The sequence below is a fragment of the Salvelinus alpinus genome, chromosome 1 (genome assembly GCF_045679555.1).
Source record: "Salvelinus alpinus chromosome 1, SLU_Salpinus.1, whole genome shotgun sequence".
Classification (NCBI taxonomy): Eukaryota; Metazoa; Chordata; class Actinopteri; order Salmoniformes; family Salmonidae; genus Salvelinus; species Salvelinus alpinus.
Window position 1 is genome coordinate 23,005,539 of NC_092086.1, and position 23,686 is coordinate 23,029,224.

General features: G+C 45.0%; 1 protein-coding gene across 3 annotated transcripts in view; it reads left to right on the plus strand.

Annotated features, from left to right (window-relative positions):
• Window positions 1-22,804, plus strand: part of rnf213a (ring finger protein 213a) — a 63,053-nt gene extending 40,249 nt beyond the window's left edge. For 2 of the 3 annotated variants that reach the window (XM_071394476.1, XM_071394486.1), the window contains exons 42-67: window positions 593-693; window positions 3,139-3,321; window positions 4,140-4,309; window positions 4,414-4,516; window positions 4,637-4,751; window positions 6,215-6,419; window positions 6,961-7,157; window positions 7,446-7,568; window positions 8,125-8,235; window positions 8,504-8,746; window positions 9,318-9,393; window positions 9,502-9,536; window positions 9,664-9,764; window positions 10,052-10,208; window positions 10,848-11,022; window positions 11,259-11,353; window positions 11,711-11,962; window positions 12,400-12,532; window positions 12,838-12,921; window positions 13,086-13,266; window positions 14,120-14,321; window positions 15,479-15,556; window positions 15,726-15,923; window positions 16,628-16,717; window positions 17,129-17,307; window positions 21,250-22,804. In XM_071394476.1, coding sequence (XP_071250577.1) covers window positions 593-693; window positions 3,139-3,321; window positions 4,140-4,309; window positions 4,414-4,516; window positions 4,637-4,751; window positions 6,215-6,419; window positions 6,961-7,157; window positions 7,446-7,568; window positions 8,125-8,235; window positions 8,504-8,746; window positions 9,318-9,393; window positions 9,502-9,536; window positions 9,664-9,764; window positions 10,052-10,208; window positions 10,848-11,022; window positions 11,259-11,353; window positions 11,711-11,962; window positions 12,400-12,532; window positions 12,838-12,921; window positions 13,086-13,266; window positions 14,120-14,321; window positions 15,479-15,556; window positions 15,726-15,923; window positions 16,628-16,717; window positions 17,129-17,307; window positions 21,250-21,403 — 3,741 coding nt within the window. In that variant the 3' untranslated portion in view covers window positions 21,404-22,804. The other variant, XM_071394494.1, reaches the window with a different exon arrangement.
• Window positions 22,805-23,686: the final 882 nt, after the last annotated feature.

A 23,686-nucleotide genomic window follows, 5' to 3' on the forward strand; every position in this document is an offset into this window, starting at 1 on the left:
CACCATGGGCACTCTGTTCACAACGTTGACATCAGTAAACCGCTCACCCACACGATGCCATACACGTGGTCTGCAGTTGTGAGGCCGATTTTGAATGTACTGCCAAATTCTCTAAAACAACATTGGAGGAGGCTTATGGTAGAGAAATTAAAATTACATTTTCTGGCAATAGCTCTGGTGAACATTCCTGCAATCAGCATGCCAATTGCACGCTCCCTCCAAATTTTAGACATATGTGCCATTGTGTTGTTTGACAAAAGGCCACTCTAAAATGTGCAGGTTTATTGTCCAAGGTACACAAGGTGTACCTGTGTAATGATCATGCTGTTTAATCAGCTTCTTGATATGCCACACCTGTCAGGTGGATGAATTATCTTGGTAAAGAATAAATGCTCACTAACAGGGAGGCAAACAAATTTGTGCCCAAAATTTGAGAGACATACGCTTTTTGTGTATATGGGAAATGTCTGCAATCTTTTATTTCAGCTCATGAAACATAGGACCAACACTTTACATGTTGAGTTTATCTTTTTGTTCAGTGTCCATTTTCCTTTCCTTTCAAAATGGCATTTGTTGTCTTTGTTCTATCAAGATCCTGGAGAAGGACTCTGACCTGAAAATGAAGAAGCCGTTTGAGGCGGTGATCGGTATACTGAAAGCCTGCAAAGACGGAGCAATGGAGTGCATTTTCAGGTACGGATTCCCTTTCCTTTCTCATCTTTCTGGAAGTGTATTTCTATTGGAATCCTGATCCAGCAAAGCAGAGATTGGCTGGTATTATACCACAAAGGAAGCATATGGCTGGATCATGATTGGACTCTGACCACTAAAACCTCAGGGCCTTACTTATAGTGGGTAGAAACAAGGACCTGGACTTTTTCCTGGTCACATTCACATAACAAAGAAAAACTCAGGGCCTTCATTATAGTGTACAGTCGTGGCCAAAAGTTTTGAGAATGACACAAATATTAATTTTCACAAAGTCTGCTGCCGCATTTTGTATGATGGCAATTTGCATATACTCCAGAATGTTATGAAGAGTGATCAGATGAATTGCAATTAATTTCAAAGTCCCTCTTTACCATGCAAATGAACTGAAGAGATAGAGGAGAGCGGTTCAATTGTTGTGAAGAAGGCTTCAGGGTGCTCAAGAAAGTCCAGCAAGCGCCAGGACCGTCTCCTTAAGCTGATTGAGCTGCATCTGCACGCACAGTGAAGCGAAGCCTTTTGGAGGATGGCCTGGTGTCAAGAAGGGCAGCAAAGAAGCCACTTCTCTCCAGGAAAAACATCAGGAACAGACTGATATTCTGCAAAAGGTACAGGGATTGGACTGCTGAGGACTGGGGTAAAGTCATTTTCTCTGAATCCCCTTTCCGATTGTTTGGGGCATCCGGAAAAAACCTTGTCCGGAGAAGACAAGGTGAACGCTACCATCAGTCCTGTGTCATGCCAACAGTAAAGCATCCTGAAACCATTCATGTGTGGGGTTGCTTCTCAGCCAAGGGAGTGGGCTCACTCACAATTTTGCCTAAGAACACAGCCATGAATAAAGAATGGTTCCAACACATCCTCCGAGAGCAACTTCTCCCAACCATCCAGGAACAGTTTGGTGACGAACAATGCCATTTCCAGCATGATGGAGCACCTTGCCATAAGGCAAAAGTGATAACTAAGTGGCTCGGGGAACAAAACATCGATATTTTGGGTCCATGGCCAGGAAACTCCCCAGACCTTAATCCCATTGAGAACTTGTGGTCAATCCTCAAGAGGCGGGTGGACAAACAAAACCCCACAAATTCTGATAAACTCCAAGCATTGATTATGCAAGAATGGGCTGCCATCAGTCAGGATGTGGCCCAGACGTTAATTGACAGCATGCCAGGGCGGATTGCAGAGGTCTTGAAAAAGACGGGTCAACACTGCAAATATTGACTCTTTGCATCAACTTCATGTAATTGTCAATAAAAGCCTTTGACACTTATGAAATGCTTGTAATTATACTTCAGTATTCCATAGTAACATCTGACAAAAAAATCTAAAGACACTGAAGCAGCAAACTTTGTGGAAATTAATATTTGTGTCATTCTCAAAACTTTTGGCCACGACTGTATAACTAGTGTCTAGCTCTATAATTTTAACAAACTCAGCGTCTTGCATGCTGTATGCTTAACTTGCATGCCGATATCTTGTCCGTGTCCAGGTTTGGCCTCCAGCCGTGCCCTGTGTGTATGAGCGACCCCCATGACCGATATCTTGTCCGTGTCCAGGTTTGGCCTCCAGCCGTGCCCTGTGTGTATGAGCGACCCCCATGACCGATATCTTGTCCGTGTCCAGGTTTGGCCTCCAGCCGTGCCCTGTGTGTATGAGCGACCCCCATGACCGATATCTTGTCCGTGTCCAGGTTTGGCCTCCAGCCGTGCCCTGTGTGTATGAGCGACCCCCATGACCGATATCTTGTCCGTGTCCAGGTTTGGCCTCCAGCCGTGCCCTGTGTGTATGAGCGACCCCCATGACCGATATCTTGTCCGTGTCCAGGTTTGGCCTCCAGCCGTGCCCTGTGTGTATGAGCGACCCCCATGACCGATATCTTGTCCGTGTCCAGGTTTGGCCTCCAGCCGTGCCCTGTGTGTATGAGCGACCCCCATGACCGATATCTTGTCCGTGTCCAGGTTTGGCCTCCAGCCGTGCCCTGTGTGTATGAGCGACCCCCATGACCGATATCTTGTCCGTGTCCAGGTTTGGCCTCCAGCCGTGCCCTGTGTGTATGAGCGACCCCCATGACCGATATCTTGTCCGTGTCCAGGTTTGGCCTCCAGCCGTGCCCTGTGTGTATGAGCGACCCCCATGACCGATATCTTGTCCGTGTCCAGGTTTGGCCTCCAGCCGTGCCCTGTGTGTATGAGCGACCCCCATGACCGATATCTTGTCCGTGTCCAGGTTTGGCCTCCAGCCGTGCCCTGTGTGTATGAGCGACCCCCATGACCGATATCTTGTCCGTGTCCAGGTTTGGCCTCCAGCCGTGCCCTGTGTGTATGAGCGACCCCCATGACCGATATCTTGTCCGTGTCCAGGTTTGGCCTCCAGCCGTGCCCTGTGTGTATGAGCGACCCCCATGACCGATATCTTGTCCGTGTCCAGGTTTGGCCTCCAGCCGTGCCCTGTGTGTATGAGCGACCCCCATGACCCCCTGAGCCTGCCGTGTGACCACATCTACTGCCTGGTCTGCATCAGACAGTGGCTGGTCCCAGGTCAGATGTTCTGTCCTCTCTGCATGCAGGCTGTGCCAGACGACTTCGCTCTCAGGCCCTCTGAAGACATAAGGTGAGGGCGGACCCTCATGTTGATTAGTACATGACTAAGGTTATTAGACATACTGATGGGTCTGTTTGTTATCTGAAGAAGATAACCTCATGGAAATAACTCTGACTTTATTGTGATTTAATCCTATTTTAATGTTCTAGTGTTGATTAAGCTTCAATTCATTCATTCATTTCCCTGCCATTCATTAGTTTCACTGCCATTCACTTATTCATTAATTAATTTCACTGCAATTCATTAATTACGCAATACCGTTCTTGTGTATGCATTTTAGGCTCACCAGTTTTAAATGCTTTCGTACTGTTAGGTTCTAAATTAACCTTGTAAAAACTCATGGACGATTAGTAAAGCTCAAACCAAGTTTACAGCTGCATAAGACAAAGACATATTTCCACCAGTGGTAGTATATATACCCCAGTTTGGGTGGAGTCTCCTCCTTCTCTTTATTGCTAGGCAGGAAGTTAAGTGATGCGGGCCATAAACTGTTCCTTCTCCCTTAATGTGACCTGACCCCCTTCCTCACTAAACCTCATCTCTCCACCCTCCTGCAAACATGTGATTGAATTCCATTTACTCAATACATTCCAAACTGAATTGCCTCCACCATATGCATTCCTCCTACAGATACCCATTAACTTCTGGTGTAGAAACCAGACTATGGCGCTCAATATTTCAATAGGTTACCTGATAATTAACACTATTTCAAGTTTAGAGTCAGAACCCATCAATACTGTAACGGAATTTAATTATTAACATACAGTATGTGTGGGTTCATTGCATTGTTTGTTGGTCACGGTTGTGTCAATCATGTTATTACACAGAGTTCTGATCAACCAGACAGCCCGCTTCAGGAAGCAGTGCAACGCCTTCTTCATAGACCTGGTCTCAACAGTGTGCTTCAAGGACAACTCTCCCCCCTGCAGTGCCATCATCCTCCACCTGCTCTCCTTCCTCATGGTGGAGGTCCACTCTGTGCCCATCATCAGAGGTGGTGAGTGGGGGGAGATGGGGGTGTGGGCGGTGTGTGGGCCACTGTGTGTTTGTCTTGTTGTGTGTGTGTGTGGTTGTCCTCACAATCCTCTTCCTCTTTGCCAGCTCATCGTCAGATTCTGACCAAGGCCCTCTCTCCCTTTGACGACTCTGTTGACAAAAACCCAGTAGTTCGGTCGGTTGTTCTCAAACTCCTGCTCAAATACAGGTGATTACGTGACTAGTACTGCTAGACTACTCTTTCATTCATGATTATCTTGTAATCATGTATATCAACATTTTTCAAATGCCCCTCACTGTTTGATTAAATTCATGTTTGTTTTTGAAGCTTTGATGACGTGAAAGACTACCTGCAGCAGCACCTGACAGCAGTTGAACAGAGCAACATCTTGGAGGAATCAGACAAGAAGGAACTGTATTGTCTGTATATCAACTGTCTGGAGGTAGGTGTATATATGGCCCATTTGAATGGAGGTAGGTGTATATATGGCCCATTGACTCATCTGTCTGGAGGTAGGTGTATATATGGCCCATTGACTCATCTGTCTGGAGGTAGGTGTACATATGGCCCATTGAATGGAGGTAGGTGTATATATGGCCCATTGACTCATATGTCTGGAGGTAGGTGTATATATGGCCCATTTGAATGGAGGTAGATGTATATATGGCCCATTGACTCATCTGTCTGGAGGTAGGTGTATATATGGCCCATTTGAATCTACAGTAGCATTTATGTGGTTGGTGTATGTAAAGAGTTATGCATCAGTAATTGTTGGTGTGAAGAGATATCGGCTAAGTACATTGACTTGACTGTTTGGAGTTGATGCAAAATCCTAGCCTTAAAAGTAATACATAGTGTCATGCTAAACTCAGTCTTTACTGCTGTGGATTTAGTTATGTCAATGGCTACATGTGCTATTTCAGTGAATAATGATATTTCAGTGACGCGTGCTATTTCAGTGAATAAGGCTATTTCAGTGAATAATGCTATTTCAGTGACGTGTGCTATTTCAGTGAATAATGCTATTTCAGTGAATAATGCTATTTCAGGGACTTGTGCTATTTCAGTGAATAATGCTATTTCAGTGAATAAGGCTATTTCAGGGACGCGTGCTATTTCAGGGACGCGTGCTATTTCAGGGACGCGTGCTATTTCAGGGACGCGTGCTATTTCAGTGAATAGTGCTATTTCAGTGAATAGTGCTATTTCAGTGAATAATGCTATTTCAGTGACGTGTGCTATTTCAGTGAATAATGCTATTTCAAACAGCTACATGTAGAGTTTTTGCATTGTAATTTCAGAAAATGTCCATAATATTATATCTGCAGTAATAGTGGAATGATAGTGTTTCACACACAAAATAGCATTCTAAAATGCAGACTTGCTATTTGACAACAAAAGCCAGATGGGAAAACTGCACTCTCCCTCTTACATCGACGTCACTAAAAGGCGTGGTCATCTCCTCATCGAGCACAACGAACAATGGCAGACTGGGGCAAGCGGCCAATGTAGAAATCGCTTTGTCATTGTCTGGTTACTGAAATTCCATGCTCAATTTCAGTATATGTGAGAAAACAAGCACTGAATAGTGTAGGGAATCATTGTACCATCTAAATCACTGTGAAATATGTTTTCAATTACCAAAAATATTATTTTTACGGCTGTTTTTGAAGTTGATAGACGTAACTGAAAGTAAAATAGTCTTGCTATCAAGAATCCTTGGGAAGTCAGATGGCACTAACCTCTCCACCGTGTTGCGGGGCAGGGAAGGGAATTGTTTATATTGAGCCTAAGTGTAGTTGCAGTTCACCAAGCTTCTACATGGGTGACACATTCTACATGTAGCATCTTTCAGTGAAATGCTTTTTCAGTGACATCATTGTCACACCCTCCTCTCCATCCCAGGATTCCATGTTTGAGCGGATGCAGTGCCACACGGCGGCGGAGCAGCAGGCCTGCATGCAGGATGAGAGGGTCTTCCTGGGGGACTTCCTGCAGTTGGATGCCGGTCACGCAGCCACCGTAGAGTACCTGCAGCAGGTGGCCAGGGTGCGCATGGGGCTGGACAGGGCTGCAGACCTGCTGGTCCACATGCTGTCTGCTGCCACAGGTACGTACGTCATCCTGGATCCTGTTCAGTAGGGTACAACTAGTATTGGGTCATTTCAAGTAGTCTGCCAGTATCACTCCATTTAATAAAGGTTTTTTCTTCCATTTTGTTCCTGTTGAACACTACCCTTGTTTCAAAATGATACTTGCTGGTGTAGGTCAACTGTCGTACAATATATATGATTGATTTGATAGACTATTCAATGATTTAATTAATACAGTAGGACGGCAGGTAGCCTAGCGGTTAGATTGTTGGGTCAGTAACTGAAAGGTTGCTGGTTTGAATACCTGAGCCGACAAGGTGGAAAATCTGTCGATGTGCTCTTGAGCAAGGCATTTAACCTTAATTTGCTCAAGGGGCGCCATACTACTATGGCTGACTCTGTAAAACAACATATCTAACTTCATCTACCTGGTGTATGTGACTATTAAACCTATCTATTTTAAAAAATGAGTATATGTTTGCCTAATTATCCTAGTCCTCCTCTCAATCAATCGTATGTGTTCATGTGACGCTTCCCTCTCCCATTATGGTCCAATAGGATCGCAGGAGGAGTCTCCTAACGGCGTTGCGGCCTTCCTGACCAGTGTGGTAGAACTGTGTAGACGCAGCGGGAATGACTGGTACCGGGTCTACCTCGTCCGTAAGATCTGCAGCCAGCGCGGCGTGGAGTTTGTTCAGACACTCCTGAAGGTGGCTGACATCCGGTGGTTGTTCCCTGCTGAAGTTCTGCAGCAGGTAATGGTGGCCATTTTGTCTTTCTTTATAGGAGAGTAATGTAGGGAGCCATACGATGTCAGTACCAAGCTGGAAGTGGTACAGGGATAGTCAACCTTTTAGCTTAGGGTGTTCTTATTTCATCCATAATGTTTTTAAGTTTGAATTTGTTAAATGGGTATTTAATATCTAGAACCTCATGGCTAGCATTTTTGGAGTATTTTACAAAGTATTCCTATATTGATGTGATGATATAAAACATCTTTCATACCATTTTAACCACTCTTGCTATCTTCTGTTGTCCTTCAGAATGAAGATGGCAGCCAGATAGACCAATATCTTGTGTGTGGAGAGGATTACAAGACGATCCGAGATGCTGTTGCCAAGGCAATGATGGAAGGCAAACTCGAGGGATTGGACAACGCTTGTGAGGTATTGTTGTAGTTCTACTTTACTTCATAACTGAAACACCTGCAGAACATTTTGCATAAGCTTGTGATTTGATTTTGCTTGTTCATTTGTATGTTCTTTCTATCAGATATTCTGTTTTTAAAGTGTTAAAGGCCCAGTGCAGTCAAAACATGATTTTCTTGTGTGTATATTTCCACACGGAGGTTGGAATAATACTGTGAAAGTGATAAGGCCCTATTAGTGTGAGAGCTGTTTTTCAGCCTGTTTTGGTGGGATGGAGTTTTGGCCTTCCATGGTGACATCACCATGCAGTAAATGAGTTAATAGACCAATAAGAAAGAGTTCCAAATCTCTGCCAATAACAGCAAGTTTTCAGTTTTTCCATCCCCACTCAGACCACTCCCCTCAGACAGTCCGAGCAAAATTCTTGCTTGAGAAATTGCTCTGTGTTAAGAAGCTATTGTTTCTTTTTGACAATTTTAATTAAAAACAATCATAGTAAGGTACTTAATTGTTACCAATAAATGATTTTGATATTGGGGGATAAACACTGCATTGGACATGTGTGTGTGTGCAGGGCTGTAAATGTCCTCCACAGAAGAAGGCAGTCTACCTGCTCCTGGCCTTGTTCAGAGAAGTCACCTCTCTCTACAGATCAGCCAATGACAGCTTCCATCCTAAACCTGTGGTAAGAGTCCTTATACAAAGACAAAATACTGTGACGTAGTCCCGATTCTCTCCTTCCTACCCTTCACTGATTTGAAGGATAATGACTGATATAAGACATATGGTGGAAACTCCTACTAGCCCATGTCACCACCAATCAAATGCTTTTAGATTTGCGGGAAGTAGTGAATGAGTGCACATGTCAAGAGAAAGGAATATTATTGTCAGTCTCCTCAGCTTCCATACTTCACCTGTCTTTACACCTAAAGCTAACACTGTATCCCCCCCAGCAATGCCAGGCCCTGTTGGCATTCATCCAGGCCTCCAAGGTGCTGGTCAGCCCAGAGGTGAGGGCCTTCGCCCAGGCCCTGGTGGCCAACCGGCTGGGGCCCCTGGAGGTCCGTCCCGGGGCCTCTGGGGCCCAGTGTGTGGTGGTGGAGCTGAGCGTTCACCTGGCTGCAGTGCTGCTCTGTGGGAACCAGGGTCTACTGACGCCCCTCCAGCAGCTGGCACTACTGCCTGCCAACATGCAGGTGGGAACACTGTAGCTGCGTGCCCAATGGCACACTGTTTCCTATGTAGTGCACTACTTTAGTTTTGATTATAGTCCATAGGGTAAGGACTAGTTAAGAACTCCCCTCACCTGGTTTCCAAGGTCTTCATTTGACATGAATAGAAAGGAAATAACAAAAAACAGCTTACACACGGTCCTACAGGAATTGAGTTTGACAACCCTGGTCTGGAAGGAATCCAGGCTAAACCCTTTTCACACTACTGAGCCGAGCCAAGCTGTACTGGGCTGGCCTGGTATGCATTCAACACTTAATAGAATGGTGCTGAAATGGCAACCTGTGAAAATAAATATCAATGCCAGCGCAGTATGGTTTGACTTTGCCCTGTAGTCTGAAAATGATTGGTTGATTAATTATTGAAATCCTTAAGGCCTATCCACCACATCAGTGAATTATCAGTCAATACAGTCCGTAGAAAGCAACAGTGTTCAACACATTAACGCCAGTGACTTATCTCCAGGGTGGTCCTAGTATCCCGTTCTGTTCATGTATAGTCCAGCTAACGTTGATGTTTGTTCCTGTGTGTCTATAGAGAGCCTTCCTCCCCACCATGCCAGAGGACATGCTAGCAGTGGCTCACAAAGCCATGGGGCAGCTGCAGTGGTACTGTAAGTATAGTAACGGCCACAACAAAGGATGTGTGCATTTTGAAAGATTTAGCAGATTTAACTGTCTAAAATGTGAAGTCGTCAAGCTTTTCTTCTGCTCTTCCACAGTTTGTCCCAACAGACACCCGTGCACCATCGGTGAGGTATGTAACTTTTGAGTTTTGAGTTTATTCTGAATAATCTTATCTTTGGCCCTAACTTTCAGTTTAAGTACTGTTTCTCAGAAATCTCTCTCTCTCCTACCAATCTGTCTGACACCTCTAACCACAGTGTGGCCAGCCCATGGAGAGGAGTCGCTGCCTGGACTGTGGCCTTGAGATTGGAGGGGACAACCACAAGGCTGTCCCTGGCTTCCAAGCCGTTCAGATTCAGTGAGTGGGATTTTTATGGAATTTCTAAAAGACAGTTGATAATGGCTTGAGCAGGTGCTGCACTGTGCAGACTTCGGTTCAGACAGTATTTTATTTTATTTCAAATTGTTTAGCTGTGCTTGATTGAGCTGACCTGGCACAATGGAACCAATGGTATAGCCCCCAAAGTACAAACCCCGCTCATCTGGTCATCCAAGCAGGCTCATACTATTTGAACCCAGGTCTGGTATCATGACAGCACTGGAGAATGGAGAAAAACAAATGTTGTTTTTCCCCTTTCTTCACAGGGGTGACCGCACCCAGACCGGCCACATCCTGGGAGAGCCCAGACGGAGAGACAACCTGGACATGCAGGACACCAAGAATATGTCCCCAGTGCCCTTTAACCTGCTGCGCCTGATCACACACATGGCCATGCTGCTAGGGGCCAGCAGTCACCCCCAGGTAAGTACACTAGAGCAGGGGTTTTCAAACGTCTCCTCGTGAACACACAGCTGTTCCATGTGTTGGAACTATTCCAGAGTTAACACATCTGATTCAACTGATCAACGAATCATCAAGCATTTAGGGCTCTCGAGTGGCGCAGTGGTCTAAGGCACTGCATCTCAGTGCAAGAGGTGTCACTACAGTCCCTGGTTCAAATCCAGGCTGTATCACATTGGCACATGTTGGGCACAATTGGGCCAGCGTTGTGGGTTTGGCCGGGGTAGGCCGTCCTTGTAAATAAGAATTTGTTCTTAACTGACTTGCCTAGTTAAATAAAGGTAAAAACATTTTTTACTTATTTTTGTTGATAAGGTGAATTAGAGTTAGTTCAGGGCCACAACAACAAGTGTGAAATGTCTGAGGAGGTTGAAAACCACTGCACTAGAGGTACCTGCTGTACATGGATGGATGGGGTTATTGGTTTGACTGTTATCCAGTGGTGACCGTTACATCTCTTGAAGGACACTTGCCTCAACGGAGTCTCTTGATCTCCCTCTTTTTCTCTCTCTGTCTCCGGCTCTCTCTGCTCACTCTCGCTCTCTTTCATCTCCACTCCCTCCATTTCTCACTCCCTCTACCCTCTTTCTCTCTCTGTAGGTCATCGGTGCCATCATCAAGCCCCCAGTGCCCGACCCCGGTGCGTTCCTGTGGGCCCACCTGTTGAAGGACATGGAGCAGGTGACCAGGTCGCTGGGGAAGGGGTCTGACGACACGGTCAACACCGTCCACCTGGTCATCAGCAGCCTTCTGGGGCCCCACCAGCCTGGCCAGTGTAAGAGACCAGAAACACCTCCATGTCCTCAATAGGTTTACAATCACTAAAAACAAGCATCGCCTTAGGCCGCTAATACTGTCTCATTATAAGCCAACTAAGCATGCTAACGGTGCTATTAAATTAGCCATCCCTTATTAAAGTTGTAGAATCATATGTACATTCTTTACCATTATTGTTATTGAATCATTGTCTGTGATTGATATCAGACGCTGAAAGTTTGCTTCTCTCTCCAGGGCCTGTTCCCTATGACAACCTGCTCTCCACCAAGGAGGCCCGAAACGGCTGGGAGACCACCGTCAGCAATGACATCATCACACCTCAGCTGAAGGTACCAACTAATTACATCAGTCACCATTTGATTCAGTTCATCATCTCTAGATGAATAAATTACTTTAGTACCTTTTTAATACAGTTAACAATATTTGTTTTCTTTCGGTGGTCCATCTATAACTGTCGTGTTTATTAGAGCACGCAACGGAAAACGTTTTAAAATGTTTGCAATGGGATTATTTATTTTTTAGTGCATTTTCTTATTGGACAAGTCTAGGTAGTCCCTCTCTTATTTAATGTGTTTTCTTCTGTTTAGTGTTTAATGAACACCGCCCTGAATAACAGAATCATTATCTAAATGAGACCCTTTCTTCCCCCTCTGTCTCTCTCTCCCCTCCTCTTATCTCGTCTCCAGCACCTGGACAGGCGGCTGAAGGAAGTGAACGCCTTCGTCCGGGCCGACTTGCGGGTCTCCTCCAACCCTGTGATGAGGCTGGTGTTCGGGGACCCGCGCCTCTTCCTGGCCTCTCTGCCCCGGGAGTCTCTGATCCACAGTTCGGCTGTGTGGAGCTGCAGGGAGCGGGTGTCTCTACTCAGCCTCACCCACATCGTGGAGCAGCACAACGGCAGGGACACTCTGCCCATGCTCTGGCGGTTCCTGCAGAGGGTAAGAGCTGAAGCACCGCTGAACGAAACCTTGGTCTTATTCATTAGTGCACAGCGTAGCAAAATGTTTTGCAATGGAAGCGAGCGTTTCTTATTGGACAGGTTCTTGTAGTCTCTCCTTGTTCCGGTAATCATGGTCGCATCCACATTAATGTAGAAGTGTTTAGAAACATATTTTATTCTTATTTACAATAAAAGTGACTCCAAAGTGACACAATACATTATTTACCATTAGTTTCTATTGGGCACAGAATAATCTGAAACACAACCAAAACATTCATTATAATGTTAATAATAAACGTGTTTACAGTCTCATTGACAGTCACAATGTTGGTCAGACCTTCGTTCTGTGCAGTGTGATTAGCAGTTTGTTTGTTTTACCGTACCCTGTGATTGGTTGCCGTAACATCACCCCCCCTGTGATTGGTCTGGTGACAGGAGGCAGAGCTGCGGTTGGTGAAGTTCCTTCCTGACATCCTGGCACTGCAGAGAGATCTGGTGAAGAGGTTCCAGAACGTGACTGACCTCACCTGCCGTACCATCGCTGACTTCCTTCACAGCCAGAAAGCAGGTACTAGTTTAAACTATACTTCTGGGTTAGTCACAGTACTGTACGTCCAACTGAAAACAATCAGTGGTATTGTTAGTGTTATTGGCATGGTACAGCGAGCAGATATATCATTAGTTTCACTCTACTGAGGCCAGCCGAGCTAAGCTGTAGTGTAGAGGCCTGGTTATGCCTCCACCATACAGGCTGGAAAGTCAAACAGAAGAGTTGGCTCAGTACAGTTCAGGCCAGAACACTATTGTCAAAAGGGGATTCCAGTTGGTTTACAATATAGGCTTCCATGTGGATTATTATGTTTGTTGTCACAGCCTCCCTCACAGCCTGGTACGAGAAACGGGTCAAAATCTTCCTGACAACATGGAATCAGCTCCGGGTCTCCCTGGCAACCAACGGTATGAGCACAGATAATCGTAGCACAACTCTAGGTCTCTATTAATAAAGGAATAATATAAATATATACAATATTTTAAAATATGCTCTTTGGAGGGGCATTCAGGCATGATTTCTTAATCTGCTATTTTGTGATTATAATCTGTGTGTTTTGGCTCTGCTCCAGGTGAGATTAAAATCCCTGGCGAGTTCTGCCGGGAGGACCTGGACCTGACCAGTGACTTCCTGGTTCTGTTGCCACGGCGACAGGGTTCCGGCCTGTGTTCCACGGCGCTGGTCAGCTACCTCATCGCCCTGCACAACGAACTGGTCTACTGCGTGGACAAGCACACTGGAGAGGAGACCAGGTGAGGGTGCTGTTGTCCTATTTACTTTACACTCATCTGGGGCTGTATGTAACCCAGCATCTTAGAGTAGGAGTGCTGATTCAGGATCACAATAAGATCCCGTGGATGGGGGGGACCTGGTCCGGGACCAGCGCTCCTACTCTGATACATATGGACCCTGGTCTCATTAGGATTGATTGAAAAAATGCTGTTTGCATGGTTGGTCTGAGATGTACAGACAGAAAGGGAAGGGGGAGGGGATACCTAGTCAGTTGTACAACTGAAACGTGTCTTCCGCATTTAACCCAGAGAGGTGGTCCACGTCATCGGCGCCCAGGGAGCAGTTGTTGTTGGGGGTTAACTGCCTTGCTCAAGGGCAGAACGGCAGATTTTTCCACCTTGCCGGCTCGGGGATTCAAACCAGCGACATTTTGGTTATTGGTCCAACATTCTTAACCGCTAGGCCAGTGGTTCCCAACCTTTTTCGGTTACTATACCACCAAATTGTATTTTACTCTGCCCAGAGTACTCCTGAAGTACCCACTTGTGCATTTTACAATGTAGGACTATGGTCTCATGAGTCTTCTTTAGTCCCCCCTCTGATGGTCCCAGTACCCCTTGTTGGGAACCCTTGAACCCCTGCTGAACTGATAGAAAGCAGAAGCAGACATGGTTGATCTCACCCGCTTACACACATTCTTACACACACAATATGGTCATTTAGCAGACCCTGTTATCTAAAGGAACTTCCAGAACTGTCAACATTGACACATACAGTATATCAGTATATGTGACCATGCAGGACTCAAACCCACAACCCTGGTGTAATGTCTTGGAACCACATTAGTTCACTCTTCCCCTTTCTCTCCCCCAGCTACACGGTGAGTCCGGCGGACCTGAGCGACCTGCACGTGATCCGCTACGAGCCGGAGAGGGATCTGCTGCCCTTGGTTCTGTCCAACTGCCAGTACAGTGTGGAGCGTGGCCAGGAGGCCCTGCACGAGTACGACCTGCCCAAGATCCAGCAGCAGATCCTGGCCCGCTTCCTGCAGGGAAAGCCACTCATCACCCTCAACGTGAGTGTCTGTCTGTCTGTCTGTCAGCAGTCGGTAAGTCAAATGTACAGTTCTCGGCATCGACAAAGTTACTAAATGCCTGTGCTGCAGCAAAATCAATCAATCAAATGTATTTATAAAGCCCTTTTTACATCAGCTGATGTCACAAAGTGCTATACAGAAACCCAGTCTAAAACCCCAAACAGCAAGCAATGCAGGTGTAGAAGCACGGTGGCTAGGAAAAACTCCATAGAAAGGCCAAAACCTAGGAAGAAACCTAGAGAGGAACCAGGCTATGAGGGGTGGCCAGTCCTCTTCTGGCTGTGCCGGGTGGAGATTATAACAGAACATGGCCAAGATGTTCAAATGTTAATAGATGACCAGCAGGGTCAGATAATAATAATCACAGTGGTTGTAGAGGGTGCAACAGGACAGCACCTCCGGAGTAGATGTCTGTTGGCTTTTCATAGCCGATCGATCAGAGTTAGAGACAACAGGTGCAGTAGAGAGAGAGAGAGTCCAAAACAGCAGGTCTGGGACAGGTAGCACGTCCAGTGAACAGGTCAGGGTTCCATAACCGCAGGCAGAACAGTTGAAACTGGAGCAGCAGCATGACCAGGTGGACTGGGGACAGCAAGGAGTCATCATGCCAGGTAGTCCTGAGACATGGTCCTAGGGCTCAGGTCCTCCTCCTCCGAGAGAGAATTAGAGGGAGCATACTTAAATTCACACAAGGTACATTGTTAATGTGACAAACTCTCTCGTAGGGTAACGCCAAATTCATTAGCAATCGTCTAACAATAACAAATGTAATGAAATAAATTTTTGAAATATGCTCTTAAATTGTGCAACTACATCCACGTATAAACATATTTTTTACTGAAGTTAGTGTGCGGTAGAGGTTCGACCAGAACTGTATAGATTTCTCTTTTTACAGAAACACTCAGCTGTCACAAGCTGCGTTTTCACATTCTGATCTTTTTTTCACTAATTGGTCTTTTGACCAGTCATATCAGCTCTAAAAAAGATCTGATGTGATTGGTCAACAGACCAATTAGAGTAAAAAAGATCAGAATGAGTCTGCCTGTGTAAACGCAGCCAAAGTGAGGTAAAGACAAGAGTTACTATATGACCGTGTATTACACAGGTTTTGATGTGTTGCTTACCCCCTCATACAGGGAATCCCAACTCTGGTGAACAGACATGACCGCAATTATGAAAATATCCTCAAGGACGTGAAAGGAAAGGTTCAACAGGTAAGTCACAGTAACTCTGGTGACATGTTGTCACATGGTATGATATGAACGGGGAAATCTGGTATTGGTTCACTACATCCAATTTTGGAACACAAACCCTGGCATGAGGTTGAGTTTATCCTGTTCTACGCCTGGTCCACGTCTCTGTCATTTCCCTTTGTGTCCCTAGGAGCCCCTGCCCATCCTGACCCTGTCGGCGCTGGCCGGGGAGCTGCAGTCATACAGCGAGGTGTGTGAGGCGCTCTCCACCGTGGAGGTGGCTCTGGGCTTCCTGGCCATGACGGGAGGCGAGCCACAGCTGCAGCTGCAGCGCTACCTGGAGGAGGTTCTGCAGATGGGAGACCAGACTGGCCCACACATCCTCAAGGTCAGCCCCCTTCCTCCGTCCTCCGTCTGGAGCAGTAACATACCTCGGTGTCCTACACTCTGTTTCTTCCTCTGGTTTAGCAGCTAGCTGAGAGCCTAAAGCCTGATTGTTTCACTGCTCTCTCCATCTAGCTGGCTCCTCATTGGCTTCCTTACGGGAACCAGTAAACAGATGGATACCCTTAGAAACGTAGTGACTTAATGTTCTGTCTTGTTGTCGTCAGCTTTTTGGGGTATATAGCTAGCATATTATCAATTAGTATCTAGCCTAATTTGGTATTAATTGTAGCCGAAAGTTAATACAACACATCCCTCGGTAAGGTGAGCTCTTTCAAGAAAGAACCCATTAGCAGGGATTTCATGTTTTCTGACCATGTGATTAGAGGTTACATTAAACTAAGGGATAGTTCACCCAAATGACAAAAGTACATGTTGGTTTCCTGACCCTGTAAGCAGTCTATTGACAAGGTAAGACAGCATTGCATTATTTGGTTTTGTTTACCTGGCCACTGTTTCAAATTCTAACCTTTTTAGCACAAATCCAGTGCAATGTTGCCCTGAGCAGGTGTAGTCTGAGTCACTGTGTTGTCCTCATGCAGGCCCTGAGCAGGTGTAGTCTGAGTCACTGTGTTGTCCTGTTGTCCTCATGCAGGCCCTGAGCAGGTGTAGTCTGAGTCACTGTGTTGTCCTGTTGTCCTCATGCAGGCCCTGAGCAGGTGTAGTCTGAAACACTGTGTGGCCCTGTGGCAGCTCCTCACCTCCCTCAAGTCTGAGAACATGCTGCGCCTGAAGAGGGTAAGACGACGAGACAACACACATTCACCCAGACAAGTCTTCACATGATTTTGTTAGGGTCATGTTTTTTTACACTGGTTATGAAGTTGTTTGTCTGGATTGCTGTTTGTGTGGGTGAGATGTGCTTGTATTACTTACAACATAAGTTGTAACATTGTGACGTAAGTTACACTAACTTACAAAATTCAGTTACACTAACTTTAGTTACACTAACTTACAAAATTCAGTTACACTAACCTTAGTTACACTAACTCATAAAATTCAGTTACACTAACCTTACAAAATTCAATAAAACTAACCTAATCTGATAAATAGCAAATGATCATAATGTCATGTTACACCCTAGTATATATCTATTAGAAGTTTCACTAAACCCCCCCTCTCCATTCCTCCTTCCCTCCCCATCCTCAGGACCCGTTTGTGGGGGTGTCAGAGGAATACAGGAATCCCCTGGGAGATGAAGAGCGGAGGCTACTCACTACGTTCTTCACCAAGAGCAGCGCTGACTCGTTCCTGCTGGAGATGCATGAGTTTCTGCTGCTGGTCCTGAAGAGCCCCCGTGCTCCCGACACATACAGGCCTGACTGGGGGTAAGCCAAGGGGATAACAGCTAGCTGGCATGGTGTAGTCTCTCTTGACACTCTTAGCAGTTACATTTTTGATATTGTAGTATTGTTTACATCACATGAACATCATGTACTGTACCAGTCAAAAGTTTGGACACACCTACTCATTCAAGTTTTTTTTTTTTTTTTCTACATGTACATCACAACTATGAAATAACACATATGGAATCATGTAGCAACCAACAATGTGTGAATATGAAAATATTTTTTTGATTCATAAAAGTAGCCACCCTATGCCTTGATGACCAGTTTGCACACTTGGCGTTCTCTCAACCAGCTTCACCTGGAATGCTTTTCCAACAGTCTTAAAGGAGTTCCCACATATGGTGAGCACTTGTTGGCTGCTTTTCCTTCAGTCTGCTGTCCTACTCATCCCAAACCATCTCAATTGGGTTGAGGTTAGGTGATTGTTGAGACCAGGTCATCTGATGCAGCACTCCATCACTCTCCTTCTTGGTCAAACAGCCCTTACACAGCCTGGAGGTGTGTCTGGTCATTGTTCTGTTGAAAAACAAATGATAGTCTCACTAAGCGCAAAGCAGATGGGATGGCCTATCTCTGCAGAATGCTGCGGTAGCCATGCTGGTTAAATGTGCCTTGACTGTGTAAATCACAGACCGTGTCACCAGCAAAGCACCATCACATCTCCTCCTCCATGCTTCCCGGTGGGAACCACACATGCAGCGATCATCCTTTCACCTACTCTGCGTCTCACAAAGACACGGCGGTTTGAACCAAAAATCTCAAATTTGGACTCATCAGACCAAAGGACAGATTTCCACCGGTCTAATGTCCATTGCTCGTGTTTCTTGGCCCAAGCAAGTATCTTCTTCTTATTGGTATCCTTTAGTAGTGGTTTCTTTGCAGCAATTTGACCACGAAGGCCTGATTCACGCAGTCTCCTCTGAACAGTTGATTTTGAGCTGTCTGTTACTTGAACTCTGAAGCATTTATTTGGGCTGCATTCTGAGGTGCAGTTAACTGTAATTAACTTTTCCTCTGCAGCAGAAGTAACTCTGGGTCTTCCTTGAGAGACGGTTTCATCATAGCGCTTGATGGTTTTTTGCGACTCCTCTTGAAGAAATATTCCAGATTGATGTCTAGTAATAACAAGCAGGAAGCACCAGTGACTAGATCAATAAAAAAGTGGTCAGATGAAGCAGATGCTAAGCTACAGGACTGTTTTGCTAGCACAGACTGGAATATGATCCGGGATTCCTCCAATGGCATTGATGAGTACACCACATCAGTCATTGGCTTCATCAATAAGTGCATCGATGACGTCGTCCCCACAGTGACCGTACGTACGTACATACCCCAACCAGAAGCCATGGATTACAGGCAACATCCGCACTGAGCTAAAGGCTAGAGCTGCCGCTTTCAAGGAGTGGGACTCTAACCCGGAAGCTTATAAGAAATCCCGCTATGCCCTCCGACAAACCATCAAACAGGCAAAACGTCAATACAGGACTAAGATCGAATCGTACTACACTAGTTATGATGCTCGTCAGGGCTTGCAAACCATTACAGACTACAAAGGGAAGCACAGCCGAGAGCTGCCCAGTGACATGAGCCTACCAGACGAGCTAAACTCTTAATATGCTCGCTTCGAGGCAAATAACACTGAAACATGCATGAGAGCACCAGCTGTTCCAGAAGACTGTGTGATTACGAACTCCGCAGCCGATGTGAGTAAGACCTTTTAAACAGGTCAACATTCACAAGGCCGCAGGGCCAGACGGATTACCAGGACGTGTACTGTGAGCATGCGCTGATCAACTGGCAAGTGTCTTCACTGACATGTTCAACCTCTCGCTATCTGATTCTGTAATACCAACATGTTTTTAGCAGACCACCATAGTGCATGTGCCCAAGAACACTAAGGTAACATGCCTAAATGACTACCGACCCGTAGCACTCACGTCTGTAGCCATGAAGTGCTTTGAAATGCTGGTCATGGCTCACATCAACACCATTACCCCAGAAACCCTGGACCCGCTATAATTTGCATACCACTCCAACAGATCCACAGATGACACAATCTCTTTTGCACTCCACACTGCCCTTTCGCACCTGGACAAAAGGAACACCTATGCGAGAATGCTATTCATTGACTATAGCTCAGCGCTCAACACCATAGTGCCCTCAAAGCTCATCAATAAGCTAAGGACCCTGGGACTAAACACCTCCCTCTGCAACTGGATCGTGGACTTCCTGACGGGCCGCCCACAGGTGGTAAGGGTAGGTAACAACACATCCGCCGTGCTGATCCTCAACACGGGCCCCTCAGGGGTGCGTGCTCCCTGTTCACTCATGACTCCACGACTCCAACACCATCATTAGGTTTGCCGGTGACACAACAGTGGTAGGCCTGATCAACGACGAGACAGCCTATAGGGAGGAGGTCAGAGACCTGGCCATGTGGTGCCAGGACAACAACCTCTCCCTCAACGTGATCAAGACAAAAGTTGATTGTGGACTACAGGAAAAGAGGACTGAGCACACCCCCATTCTCATCGACGGGGCTGTTGTGGAGCAGGTTGAGAGCTTCAAGTTCCTTGGTGTCCACATCACCAACAAACTAACATGGTCCAAGCACACCAAGACAGTTGTGAAGAGGTGCATGACAAAACCTATTCCCCCTCAGGAGACAGAAAAGATTTGGCATGGGTGCTCAGATCCTCAAAAGGTTCTACAGCTGCACCATTGAGAGCATCCTGACTGGTTGCATCACTGCCTGGTATGGCAACTGCTCTGCCTCCGACCGCAAGGCACTACAGAGGGTAGTGCGAACGGCCCAGTACATCACTGGGGCCAAGCTTCCTGCCATCTAGGACCTCTATACCAGGCGGTGTCAGAGGAAGGCCCTAAAAATTGTCAAAGACGCCAGCCAACCTAGTCATAGACTGTTCTCTCTGCTACCACACAGCAAGCGGTACCAGAGCACCAAATCTAGGTCCAAGAGGCTTCTAAACAGCTTCTACCCCCAAGCCAAGAGACTCCTGAACATCTAATGAAATGGCTACCCAGACTATCTGCATTGCCCCCCGCCCCCTCTTTTACACCGCTCTCTGTTGTTATCATCTATGCATAGTCACTTTAATAACTCTACCTACATGTACATATTACCTCAACTAACCGGTGCCCCCGCACATTGACTCTGTACCGGTACCCCCTTGTGTGTAATATATATATATATCGCTATTGTTATTTTACTGCTGCTTTTTAATTACTTCTATTTCTTATTCTTATCCATTTCTTTTTAAACTGCGTTGTTGGTTAGGGGCTCGTAAGTAAGCATTCCACTGTAAGGTCCACACCTGTTGTATTCGGCGCATGTGACTAATAAACATGTGATTTGAATTATGTTTCTTGTTGCTTATTTGAACTGTTCTTCTTTTACCAAATAGGGCTATCTTCTGTATACCACCCCTACCTTGTCACAACTGATTGGCTCAAACGCATTAAGAAGGAAAGAAATTCCACAAATGATCTTTTAACAAGGCACACCTGTTATTTGAAATGAATTACAGGTGACTACCTCATGAGGCTGGTTGAGAGAATGCCAAGAGTGTGCAAAGCTGTCATCAAGGCAAAGGGTGGCTGCTAGAAAATATATTTTCATTACTTTAACACTTTTTTTTGGTTACTATATGATTCCATATGTGTTATTTCATGGTTTTGATGTCTTCACTATTATTATACAATGTAGAAAATAGTAAAAATACAGAAAAACCCTTGAAATGAGTAGGTGTGCTAACACGTTTGACTGGTACTGTATATGTTTCATAAGGGCCACAAACATCTCCGTGTGAGGCATGTTTGATGAAAGTAAAAATCACAAAAACTTACACACACAAGAAAGTTAAACAGATTTCCATTATCCTCTCCTCCATTGTCCTGCAGCCTGAAAGACACCCTGGTGTCCTACATGGAGCGGAAAGACCTTGACGTTCCCCACGACGTGGTCGAGTTGTTCCCCGTCGAGATCAACCTGGCTCAGTACATAGAAGCCTGGAAGTTCACCGTGGCCTTCAAACAGGAGCGCAGCCAGAGATAGCTCAACCACCTCCTCACTGATTTTACTCTGCCTTTGGCTGCGTCCCACATGGATCCCTATTCCCTACATAGTGCACTGCTTTTTTCTTCCTGAAGAGTCAAACATCATTTTCATACTTTTATTGGTTTTTAGACAGGACAGTATGAAGTCAGGGGGACAGACTATGTTGGAGGAATGACAAGTCGGAAGGGAGCATAGCCAAAGCTCCAACCCCCAGACTCCGCCAATGTAGTGCACTACTTTTGACCGACCAGGTTGGGGTGCCATTTCAGATGCAGACTTTGTACAGACTTTATAGTACCAGTATACTGTATGTAAGGGCCACAGATATGTTTACAATCATGTTTAAGAATAGACTTATATATAGATGCATTTGTTTTACACAGTGGAACATGCAATGAGTGCCTTTTGGGAAATGCACTTGTAAATTAAGTTTCAAAGTGCCAGCAGGCAGGTTCTACTCATGTACAATACCTATAAACGGTATAATTCTGGTATCTAAAAGGTAAAATGTGATTTGTACAATGAATGAAGGGGAGGAAATTACAAAAGGTGTAGTTAGCAAATATTTGTCCATTTGTTTTATTAGTTGATAAATATGCAAATCCAGTGGAGGCTGCTGAGAGGAGGACGGCTCATAATGTCTGGAACGGAGCGAATGGAATGGCATCAAACACATGGAAACCATGTGTTTATGTATTTGATGCCATTCCACCTATTCCTCTCCAGCCATTACCACAAGCCTGTCCTCCCCAATTCAGGTGCCACCAACCTCCTGTAATGCATAAAATGTTTGATTGCTGATGGTCTTGTGTGCACTTTTCCAATGTGAATTTCTCTGTCACGTAGTGGAGGGAAAGACTGAATTCTATATCGCTAGACTTCTGGTCTTAGACTCAGGGATGCAACCAGGTGAGATGTTGGGCTATAACTCTGGGGTCTGACATTTTTATCTCAACCAAACAGCAATCAAGAAAATAATCAAGATTTATCATAGGGGATGTTATCTAATGGGGGAAATGAGTTGGCACATTTCTGAAGCTACCTTGTTATTAATATCTACCGTGTCCCCAATGGAAAAGTAGGTTTTAAAATTCACTTTGTCCGTTAGGGCCACCATAGATATCTATTTACATGGCTTTGCCTCAAGTGATATATGTTTGGTTCTTTCGTAACGGACTCATCTTCAATCATCTACTCAAAAATGGCATGACAATTTCCACTTTCAGAATCACTGCCTTGCAGAATAAACCATGCTCATTGTATTTTGCAGTTTAAGTTCCTCTTGTTGAACTTAAAGTTGGACCAAATGTTGTTTCTGTGTTCCATTTTATTGCTGAAGAGCGTGACATGCAGTGATTATTATGTGAAAACAAAATAAATTGTTTGCCTCTCAGCAAATCTTTCTTTGCTGGCAATTTCCTGATCTTTCTTGCCGCCACTAAAGACTGTTAAAAATGACAGTCATTCGATCAAAGAACAGCGTTAGGTTCAAGACTGGGTGTAGCAAATTACATTTAAAGTGATTTTGAGAGTCATAATCAAATGTATCTGTTTGTGGTGTGTAACACATACGTGAAAAGAAGATGATACAAGCATCATTTTTTTACTGACCAGGTGGTCTCCATCAGCCCAAAGTCAAAATGCAGGCAACAAACTCTGTTCTATTTCTATATTTAGCACACAAAGCAGTCACACATTTGGACAAATATAAATGATATTTATTAGATTATAATAGTTGAAGTAAAATCTGAAATCAAAGTTTATTTGTTAGATGCACAGGATACATGTTGTGTACACAGTACAATGAAATGCTTGCAGGTTTACCTCAACGTTGCAACAGAGGTAAAATAAGTAGAATATAATGGAAAAGGAAGAAACGACAAACACAAAAAGGAAAAAAGTACTAAATCCATAAGCCTCATTATGAACAGGAGAAGGCAGTTTACCTCTGAATATACGTACATTAGATCAGTATTATTCAAACTTGTTTAGTAGGGTCCCCACTTTAAGAAATCTGTAAACGTTCAATTTTACATCAACCAATATTAAATTAATTCCATTTAATTTCTTATAAAAATTAAGAGAACCAATAAATATTATAACTGTTACGATTAATCCCCCCCCCCCCCCTCAAAAAAATGTAAATAACACAAAATAATCTGTCTATTTAATCAACAAATTAAACTGACAAACATTACTGTCAGGTCTGGTAATGTTGGGCCTCTGGTTTAGAAACTGTGCTGCTACTGTACTAGAATTGGGATGTAAATGTTTTGTCCT